This window comes from Rhyacophila brunnea, unplaced genomic scaffold (assembly GCF_057557595.1).
Source record: "Rhyacophila brunnea isolate RB1 unplaced genomic scaffold, BYU_Rbru_1.0 scaffold_13, whole genome shotgun sequence".
Taxonomy (NCBI): Eukaryota; Metazoa; Arthropoda; class Insecta; order Trichoptera; family Rhyacophilidae; genus Rhyacophila; species Rhyacophila brunnea.
This window is the reverse complement of record NW_028232785.1, coordinates 3,037,783-3,049,537: the sequence shown is the minus strand read 5'-3', so window position 1 is coordinate 3,049,537 and position 11,755 is coordinate 3,037,783. Positions and strand designations below refer to the sequence as shown.

Below are 11,755 nucleotides of genomic sequence, written 5' to 3'. Positions count from 1 at the left end.
ACTGGTGAAATGGTAGTCGTATATGTACATCACTTGTAATAAGCTCCGCACTATATATACTTTTCAAAGATAAAACCACAATAATAATGCACAAAACGCGCGCGGCAAGCTCATACTGCTTTGAGATCCCCGCACACTGCCGAGCACATTGATAAGGACATTATCATAGCAATGAATTTGAAATTGTATTGTCTATGATCAGTGACACCTTTATCGTCACGACTAATTTGTTACCTACGATTGGGTCTACAAAACTGTTCAGAAAACAATCCTGAATCAGTAAGTTAACTAAAAGTATGAATCTAATAATAATTTATTATGTTTTAAAAACTAACCTCAAAATTGCATCTGACATCGTCGTCATTTTCTTGTTTTATATAAATGTTGGCGTCCGGACTGTCACCACACGAACGTTGCCAATTTGGATAAGTTTCTAGTTCAGATGGTTCACAATTTATATCCATTTTACGTCTTTAATTAAAGCAAAAATAATGCGACAAAGTATTTAAGCCACGTGCCGGTATAGCCGTGAGTAGTATAATGTTAAATGGTATTTATTAGTCTAGGTATGTTCTAACTTTAAATACTGACAGAAATACTGATTGTGTAAGAGATGGGATGGACAAAAACATGCCTGCTGGTACAAAAACAAGCTAGGAGGCGAGAAAAACGTTTTGATTAGGTACCTAGTACCTATGTGATTTTGTGAAAATAAAATTGCAAGTAAATTTACTTATCCTACTATGAACGGATAAAATTCTACTAGGTACCTACCTTTCCTTTCGCGTATCGAAAAAAGTGTAAAAATGTCTATCTATACATCTAAAAATCATCCATTATAACAATAATATTATGTTAAACATAATTATATTGAACTTAATTTAGATTAAATGCATCTTTCGAAATAAAACGTCATGTAAGTTGGCATTAATTTATTATTTCATTTTTTTGTCTATGGCACAAGCAATCATTGTCTACTATCACGGCTGCCAGATACCGTTTTGTCAGGATTGCTTACATACAGTTTATTATTAATTGTGATACGATAATCTTTCAGAAGTGAGCGATTTAAAAACGTGAAATGAACGTCAAACGCAAAGCGGGTCATTTCGAATCTGATGCAGATGAACAAAATCGGTTCGATGTATCTTCACAGGGAAATAACCAAGAATTAAATACTTGCATCAAACAAGAGTGTGATGTTTATCCCAGCAATGCTGTCGAGGTTAGTTTTTCATAGGTTATTTATTATTTTCTTAGGATAAAAATCTCAGGGGAAAAAACAAATAATGATGCCAACAATATACGTAAACGAGAATAATAGTATATTTTCGAAAGAATTATGTAGGTAGATATTTTGGAAATCGAATTGGAAATGTTTCAAAGGCCGTAATGAAACCATTTAACAGTTTCAACGATTATAATTACTGTAAGTAAATGAGACGCAAGCGATGGTTAAACCGATTGATTTAGATAAGGAAAGTTGGTTCGTTCGTTTCGAATTAACATTACGTACCTATCCTTGTTATATAGGGCTAATGATAACCAGCGTACCTTGTTATGCAGCAGAAGATCTGCGTACTCACTCTCCGTTTCAGCTAAAAAGTCTTTAAATCTGCGATTATTAAGAGCTTTAGCTATAATGGAGTTGATAATCTTAATCACCAATTCCATAACTTTGCAAATTTCTTCTCGAAATGTTTGCGCACAAATTGCTTCTTGACGAATGATGCAATGGCAAGCAAGTGTCTAGTGATTAAAAATAGCAACAAATCCTTTCCTTACGCCGGTCATACTTTTCGCCCTGTCTGCTGAAATTAACACAATTTTATCGAGTGGAATATGATGTTTGTCCATGCACCCAATTACAACATTTGCAATATCCTCTCCTCGTGTTTGACCTTTGAGTGGTAATAATCCTGCAAGTTCTTTTTTATGTCCTGTAGATGATATAAATCGTATAAAAAGTGAAAACTGTGCTATCATTTATGTCACAAGACTCGTCAGCTGCTATTGATAAAGCTTTGACTTGCTGGTTGGTTGGCTATATTCGAAGACATTTTGACTGTTCTATTTTTCACTGTTTTAGCCAGTACGTAGTCATTTGTTGCAGAGCCACACTCAAGGGTTCAGAGAGCCGCATGTGGCTCGCGAGCCGTGGTTTGCCGACCACTGTTCTAGACAATCAACATATTGCAATGACGACAACGATATCACTAAACAGGAACAAAGTTTATTATCGGCGTATATATTAATATCCCTTTTTAATTATAAAATCAATGTATTTTTTTAGATCCCTTCAAAGTACCTTACCACTGTGAAATTGGAGACTGATTTCGAGCAGGTTGACTTAAATAATGAGATTGTTCAAGAGGATGTGGAGCAAAGCAATCATGTGAACCCTCAACCCACTTATTCCAAATGCATCCCAGGACATCAGGTATAATATAACAATCTATTCAATTTAAATGCGATCATTATGGTAACACAGAAAAAACTAAGATGCACAATAGGGCAATGAATTCGATTAGATGTGGCGACAAACACTGACGTATTCGCCCAGTTATTATTTACCCATTCAAAAACGAATTATTGGTATATGATTAGCTTATTGAACACAATGTGAGTGCAAATTTATTAGTTTCCCATTTCTCTGATGCTCCAAAGATGCGGTCGTTACCTATGTTACCTTTCCTCCGTCAACTTGATTCCTAATGATCAGTTTCTAAATAGGAATGCAAAAATAAGTCAATTCCTTGGCGTAAGTGATACTATTAATTTATTATTATGAAACAGGAATGTATTTTATATCTAACGATTCACACATAAGACTGTTATAGTATATTATATTATTAACCCTTTACTGCATGATTTTTTTTTTTTGAAAATTTTTATTTTTTCTTGGTGTCAAAATGCCTTGTGAATGAAGGAAAAATAATGAAAAAAATATTTTTCGAAAATTTCATTAAATTTTGTATGTTACTGCGTGGTGTCGCAAATTTACGACATTTGGAAATCTTACATTTTAGTATGACAAAATACAAAACCAAATGAAAACAATTATAAAAAACTAATATACACACCTTATTTAATGTGTAGATATTTTTATTCAACCAATTTCAATCGTCTGTATATTTTTTTTTGTTTATTTACAAATGCGGATTTTTGCGTACATACGAATTTGTCAACTGTCAAAGCAGAAATGCATAGACTATAATGCAGAAATGCTTTATTTCTTGAAATGTCCAAACAAAATCGGTAAAGTAGGATGTTTATGGTAAAACAGTTTTCTAGGCATCGAAAAAGGATATCATTTGATAATTTACACAGATGGCATTGGCTATATCGCAATAGTTTGAAATGTCGCAAATTTGCGACACTGCAGTAAAGGGTTAACTATAATTTTACTGGTGACTTCAATGTAGATGCGTATAACTAAAAATAGAAATATAACACATTTCAAACAACTCACCACAACTAGGATATCATCTAGTACTCAAGGTGAAATAGTGATATTAGGTGCGGATAAAGAAATGTGTGCCTACATCCAACTTTTGTTCTTCACAAATCTTTCCCTTTTAAAGTATGAAAGCAATATTGTCCGAATAAAATTTTCAATAAAAACAGGTCAATTTAATTAATTTCTATCGGTTATGCTTGACAGTGTAACTACCGTGTGGATAGGTACATATCCTTCATACGTCTTCACTTTCAACGCAAAATTCTGTACTTTCTTCTCAACTTCGCATGTACCGAATATCAAACTTGGTGATTACAGGCTTGGAGACAGCCTGTATATAAGGAACACCGCTCTTTTGGAATACTATACCAAAACCGATAGTAAGGTGTGCCTTGACTAAAATATGAATTGTATAAAAACCTATGTAAAACTCATTGCCATTGCCACAACCCTTCTAGTACTAAGTCGTATACTAATTTACAGGAAGTTGGTTTTAAGAAAGTGTAGGTTGCTGATACAAAACCCTAAAGCAAACATAAGAATCCTCTTCCCGGCTGCTCTTATTTAGAATGCACAAAAGTAAATCTATTATCCACACTATTTTCTATGAAATAACAATATAGTTAGTGTGACTTGCACTCAGCAAGGAGGTACTAGTCTTCTGCTAAAAAATATGTAGGTCGTCAGTGAATAAGTTTGAAAATGATTTGGATTATTTGTAAACATATATGAGAGACTAGTTTTTTTTATGCATGATATACATGAAGCCAGATTCCGTCGAAGTGCTATCTTTAGGTCTTACGCACACTTAGAAATCTGAAGAAAATAATATATCGTATCTATTGGGAATATATACAATCGTCTAAATTTATATATTCAGGATCCATGCACATTTACATGAAATAAACATACCGATATAATTTATCAACACGCCATTTCTTTCTCAAAATTCTATCCTCCTTGTATGTCAAAAATCCCACATATCTTATGGTATTTATTTTTTTATATTATTCTCCGATATACCTATGGTGTTTGTATTCTTGTTAATGCAATATACTCCACGTTCTTTTAGGTGTTTCCTGGAACCACTGCCATGACATATTCCGCCAGTCTCGACTTGACAGAGAATATCTTAAAAGTACAAGAGCCATACGATGAAATACAGATTGACTATCAAGACATTAAAAAAGAATTGGAGCGTTATGAAACGAATACTAATAAAGTCAGTCACACTGCTAAACGTACGCATGTACGATCTTACTTCACAGATCCCAAATTATTAATAGCCGTAATAAAGTTGGAGAGAAAATCTTTTAACAACGAAAATTTTGTGTGCAGTTTATGTTATGATTTTTTTGCATCATTATCTCTATTGAAGCTTCACAAAGCGTATCATAAGAAATCAATGACGGCTAAAACGAAAAATTACAAAACAATTTGTTCTGATTTTAAAAATCTAAACCTAAATAATGATTCTGGAAAAATTCCATTTAAATGTGACCAATGTGATTATTCTTGTACACAATCTTGTCATCTGAAAGAACATAAAATGACACATTCTGGTGAAAAGCCATTTCAATGTGACCAATGTGATTATTCTTGTATACAATCTTGTCATCTGAAAGAACATAAAATGACACATTCTGGTGAAAAGCCATTTAAATGTGACCAATGTAATTATTCGTGTATAGCATCTGGCACTATGAAAGTACACAAGATGACTCATTCTGGTGAAAAACCATTTATATGTGACCAGTGTAAATATGCATGTATAACATCTGGTAATATGAAAAGGCACATAATGACACATTCTGGTGAAAAGCCATTTAACTGTGACCAATGTGACTACTCTTGTAAAAGACCTGGTAATATTAAAAGGCACATGATGACACATTCTGGTGAAAAGCCATATAACTGTAACCAATGTGAATACTCTTGTATAGAATCTAGTTGTATGAAATTACACAAAATGTCTCATTCTGGTGAAAAACCATTTATATGTGACCAGTGTAATTACTCATGTATAACATCTGGTAAAATGAAAATTCACAAAAAGACTCATTCTGGCGAAAAGCCATTTAAATGTGACCAATGTGACTACTCTTGTATACAATCTAGTAATATGAAAAAACACAAAATGACTCATTCTGGCGAAAAGCCATTTAAATGTGACCAATGTAACTACACTTGTATACAATCTAGTAATATGAAATTACACAAAATGGCACATTCTGGTGAAAAGCCATTTAACTGTGACCAATGTTAATACTCTTGTATATAATCTAGTAGGATGAAAATACACAAAATGTCTCATTCTGGTGAAAGGCCATTTCATTGTGACCAGTATTATTACTCGTGTATAAAATCTTCTGATTTAAAAAAAAACTAAACGTCTCATTCTGGTGAAAAACCATTTACATGTGACCAATGTGGTTACACTTGTATTGCATCGCGCACTATGAAAGTACACACGATGACTCATTCTGGTGAAAAACCATTTACATGTGACCAGTGTAAATATGCATGTATTACATCTGGTAATATTAAAAGGCACATGATGACACATTCTGGTGAAAAGCCATATAACTGTAACCAATGTGAATACTCTTGTATAGAATCTAGTTGTATGAAATTACACAAAATGTCTCATTCTGGTGAAAAACCATTTATATGTGACCAGTGTAATATAACATCTGGTAAAATAAAAATTCACAAAAAGACTCATTCTGGCGAAAAGCCATTTAAATGTGACCAATGTGACTACTCTTGTATACAATCTAGTAATATTAAATTACACCAAATGGCACATTCTGGCGAAAAGCCATTTAACTGTGACCAATGTGAATACTCCTGTATAGAATCTAGAAGGATGAAAATACACAAAACGTCTCATTCTGGCGAAAGGCCATTTCAATGTGACCAGTGTAATTACTCCTGTATAAAATCTTCTGATATGAAAAAACACAAAATGACTCATTCTGGTGAAAAACTATTTACATATGACCAGTGTAATTATTCATGTATAACGTCTAGTAGTATGAAAATACATAAAATGACTCATTCTGGTGAAAAGCCATTTAAATGTGACCAATGTGATTATTCTTGTATACAATCTTGTCATCTGAAAGAACATAAAATGACACATTCTGGTGAAAAGCCATTTAAATGTGACCAATGTAATTATTCGTGTATAGCATCTGGCACTATGAAAGTACACAAGATGACTCATTCTGGTGAAAAACCATTTACATGTGACCAGTGTAAATATGCATTTATAACATCTGGTAATATGAAAAGGCACATAATGACACATTCTGGTGAAAAGCCATTTAACTGTGACCAATGTGACTACTCTTGTAAAAGACCTGGTAATATTAAAAGGCACATGATGACACATTCTGGTGGAAAGCCATTCAAATGTGATCAATTTTATTACTCTTAACACATCTCTAAAATCTGATTCGAAGAAAGAACACAATGACTCATTCTGATGTTAAGTTATTTCGGTGTTGTCAAAGTGTTATTTATATTTTTCACGTTCAGAATACATGAAACAACACAAAATGACCCATCCTGTTGAAACGCTAATTTAAAGTGATCAATGTTATACTACGTTACTTTTAATATCAGTCGTCGTTTCGTAAAATTGCGAATACGCGATACCAGTTTATGGCAAAATTGTGTAAAGCGATTGGTCTCATTTTTCACCTTTCGGGTTTGTCAATTGCTTTATATGGAGGTAGAACAATCCAAAACAGAACTTATAGAAGGGGTGTCAGCTATTTTACAACGTTTTTCTTAGCTCGTACTCTTATTTGTCTGGTGGTTGTTTGTCCGGTACAAATCTTGCAATTGATTTTTAATTAACTTCCCAACTAGCTAGACATTTAAAACTTTTAGAATATATCAAAAAACGATGCCAATGCATTTTTTTAAATACTTTTAGCCATCTTTAAGTAGAATTGAATTCATTTTCAGTTAATTCAGTTTTGTATGAAAAGTTATTTTGACACTATTATTGGTTGCTAGGGGTGTGGGGTCCTAGCAACTAAATTATTAGTATATACGTGCATTACTATGGAAATCAATATGAATGTCAAAGTGACATTTCAGTATTATTTCTATCAAATACAATTTATTTTGATCTTTCAAGCTTGTCAGGTCAAGTTTATATGATTCAACAGAAGATTTAAAAACGATGTATACACAAAGTTCTTTTTATCTTGTAATTATTATACATACGATCTGTTTTGGAGAAGAAAAATCTCCCGCGTCTACTTTATCTAAAATTAAGGACATATTTTTATTATTTTATTCAAAGAATAAATAAAAAGATTTGAGAATGTGATATTTCATATATTGAACATTCATACCCACTGACATATTATTCTGCTTATTTTGATGGGATGAGTTGGTGGTTATCAAACACACTATTTAACTGGTATTGTAGGTGTATTTTCGCCCACAGGTTTATTATTTTTTATAAATCTGACAGTAGTCGTTTGAATACTTAATTGTAAATTATTATACTTATGATTAATTATCTTATTTGAGGTTTATTTATATTCTTTCGCAACGTTTACAACTAATTCGTAATATACGTTGCACGTACACGGTTTCTTTTATAATGTTTTCCCGACCGTGGGTGTTATGTGGTTGATCGAGTATCTCGACTGTCCACTACTATCGAGTGATTGCGTCTGACATTTTGAAACGGCGTGCTCGCACCCGTCGATACTAATTAGAAAACTTTCCCCCGTTGCTGTGCAAACGGAAGCTGAATAATTATTTTATACGCGGCAAACAAATGCATTTACATTGTATTATGTAATGGTGTTATCATTTTAATATTATAAGCGACTCTACTGAATTAATTTATTATTATAATAATTGATTCTATCATTACGCTGTACATTTAATTAACTATACATTGTTCATAATCTTAATATTAGTTAAACTATTATTCAACATCACATTCGTCCGGTATAGGTAAATCATTCTACAAAACCGTCATGGGTACGGAAAAGGTGACTTCCTGGTTAGTGGTATTGTTTGTTAGCATTGAATCAGGCATTGCAGCAGATAATTCTAATACACACGCGAAACGCCTATGGTATTAATGTAGAATGATTTACCTATACAACCCACACACTGCATATTTCATACTGTTTACATTTTATTGTTTATACAAGACAATTTACAACTTAAGATATTTATCTACTTAACAATTATTTACACACTTTCATTCCAAATTTACTTACCTACTTTTCCCTCTACGGCCCGCAAACCAGTGGCAATATACGAGTCGTAGGACAATTGAAGTAAAAATCTTAACGGGTTATTAAGGAGCTGGGTGGCATGTTTTGTTTAGCCGACGATTTTTGGAGATCAGGTAACTTATTTCAGTCTTTTGAAGCTACAGTGCAGGCTCTAGCAATAGGCCAATGTGAGAGTGTATACTACCTTGAAACAACTTTCAAATGACAAATAGGTAACTAGGTTGGCAATTTATAATTTAGCGGAAACCGTTATGTATTAACCGTGCGAAATCTATACACGCATCAAGAAGATAATAAAATAATGTAAATAATGGCAAAAATATATTTGATATAAAATACACCAATTCTTTATTTTTTAAATTTTAATACCGAGGGTTGGAATAAGTAAGTGGGTATGAGAGGTTGTAATGACAAGACTCAGATCGGATAGTGTGTGATTTAAAATTGCCCTTTTATTCACCCATAAGTTTACAAATATAACTACAAAAATAATAATAAAACGATAATAGATCTGATTACAAAAATTATATTATCGCAGTTGTATGAGGAATGGGGCGATTATCTTTGCTTCTCTCAAGAGTTGATTTTTTTGCTGGACTATCTTCTTTCTTGTTCGTCAAAATCTTAATAGTATGTGTAGAGAAAACCGAAACAGATAAAACATTAAAAAAAAGGACTGACAAAACGAAAAATTTACTTTTAATTAGGTATATTACAGTTTTGAAACCAAACCATGGGATACTAATAAAATGCTGAATAGGGAATAAAGACCATTTGGTCTGCTTAAGAAAAACATCCAGAGTTCACTCTGAGTGGCTGTAAGTCACTCAGACTGAACTATGGGACTTATCACATATTTCTGTTAGCTTTGTTTCGAGATAAGCCAAGTACTTCGACGTGGAATCGACTTTCACGATCGGACCAAAACAGTTGTGACGTCATAAAATCGTCGCAAAAAAATGCTAGCTGAAGGCAAGCATTTTGTGGTCGTGTCAATATATTACTTTAATTGAATATACCTAATACAATCCAATCAATTTAATATTTTTGTTTTATATAGGTGCATACCTACATAGGTATTAAATATTGAGTCTAACCCAAATATATTGTAGCCTATCTTAATACGCTAAGTACATATATTAAAATAGTAAAAAATGTACCTTTGTTATAATGGTTAATATTGTAGTTAACGGGTGGTTAAGGCTGATTTTTATAACTAATGGTGTACTTTTATTGCAATATTCAAAAGTAATAATATAACATACTCGTATTATATCGATCCTGAGTTGCATAAACATAATATTATACTTAATACCTGTATATTTTAAATGTATTCATTGACGTAGATAACGTCACAATGGCCGCATTCGACGAATGTGTCTGGTTTCAGTTTTCCGGTTCATTTGGCTAGCAAAGGATTTTTGCAGAGGGTCACTGTTAAATCGCCGCTACAAGAGTCATTATTCTAAATCTGCTTAATTTTTTTATGTCACGCGCCTGTTATATATTATAATATACATAGGTAATTAATTAAGATGGATATCAGAGCATAATTACGCATTCGCATGGACTCAGGAGTCGACATGCCTGAGGACCCACTTCCTGGTCCATCTCGGACAGAAACCGGAGGTCAAGCGAGTGACCGGCGTTAAAGAAGAAGTAGGTGAGGTCGTTCTAGTGGCGATGTCGTCCCAGAGGCAGGCAAGGAGAACATTCAAGGCGTAGTGCTCGTGTGACTGAATCGTGGTCAACAGCAGAATATACTCCAGCACCTGGTCAGTTTACAGTAGTATCGGGTTGGTTGAGGAGTTGCTGGTGAAAAACATTAGAGTCTGTGGGACTATTCGCAAAAATAGAGGTCTTCAACTTGAGTTCAGTCTTTGAACGGAAGGGCGAGTCGGTTATCTGTATAAAAGGAGATCTTACATTCTTGGAGAGATAAGCGCATAGTGAGGATGATATCATCTATCCAATCCAGCGAAATGATAGATTTGGGCCTCTATTACAGAAATAAGTGTGTAACGAAGCCCCGATCTGTTGTTACTTTATTACTGTCCTCTGGTAACGATGTCTCGTCTTCTCCGGCTCCGAGGCATAATGTGATGCTGGATTCGCCTGTCAGATTATCTGGAGATATAACTGGACATACCATACAGACGATTCCAGCAACACAGAAGAAGGCATAGCCGTCAAGGGAATGTAAAAAATGTGCCAAGATGAAGAGAGAGGCTAGACTCGGTATACGTGTGAAGAGTGTGGTGTTCCTCTGCACAAAGTAGAATGTTTTCAAATATATTACACTCTTTGAAATTATTAAACTGTTTTATATTGTTCTTGAAAGTTTCATGTAAATATTCCCATAAATAACCCAATAAACTAAAATTACATTATATTCGATAAAAAACCAATTTCACTCAAATTTGTCCGAGAATAAGGCTAAATTTATTAAAACCTGCCGGGTTGAAAGTGTTAAAGAAAAAAAATGTAGTCACGCCTAAATTACCTTAGTACATTCTAAGAAATGCTTTGAATGGAGGAAGCCGTTAGTACATTTTTTGTACGAAAAATTAAATAAATTAAATTTTCAAGGTATGTGAACAAAATTTTAAACCAAAATTAAGTATTATAGGTAAATAAAATAAACAAAAAGTTCCCCACTATTAGCAGGAAAAGTCAAATAATATGAAAGCTCAAATTTCCACTTGCCTAAAATGCAGATACGGCATCTGTGCTTAATAGGGCAGTATACCACACAATCGAAGTGAGACGTGAAAGAAACAATGGTTTTTACTATTTGTCTTTACATTCAATTAAAATTTAATAATTATTAATCAATAAACATTGGTTCAAATTTATTAGGATCAGAAACCCAAGCCGTGTCAGCATATCGATCAGCGATATTCAATAATAGACCGGAATTATGAATTCTTTAATATCTATTTCCCGTATAGTCAGGCTGTGTCCAATTATCGCAGACTCGCAAAAAATAGCTGACTAAATTGTAATAGTTAGTTAC

General features: G+C 33.3%; 1 protein-coding gene across 1 annotated transcript; it reads left to right on the top strand.

Moving 5' to 3' along the window:
* The first annotated feature begins 1,081 nt into the window (after positions 1-1,081).
* Positions 1,082-10,464, top strand: LOC147076156 (uncharacterized). The gene is made up of 4 exons (XM_085941580.1): positions 1,082-1,225; positions 2,294-2,440; positions 4,533-4,682; positions 10,315-10,464. Exons 1-4 carry the CDS (start codon positions 1,082-1,084, stop codon positions 10,462-10,464), a joined length of 591 nt encoding a protein of 196 aa, XP_085797706.1.
* The last annotated feature ends 1,291 nt before the right edge of the window (positions 10,465-11,755 follow it).

What these genes read in the sequence shown, in the direction of transcription:
- LOC147076156 (XM_085941580.1), top strand. Translation starts at nt 1,082, where the DNA reads ATGAACGTCAAACGCAAAGCGGGTCATTTCGAATCTGATGCAGATGAA. An exon ending in ATCCCAGCAATGCTGTCGAG is followed by an intron (nt 1,226 to 2,293) that starts GTTAGTTTTTCA and finishes GTATTTTTTTAG; the next exon opens with ATCCCTTCAAAGTACCTTAC. An exon ending in AATGCATCCCAGGACATCAG is followed by an intron (nt 2,441 to 4,532) that starts GTATAATATAAC and finishes ACGTTCTTTTAG; the next exon opens with GTGTTTCCTGGAACCACTGC.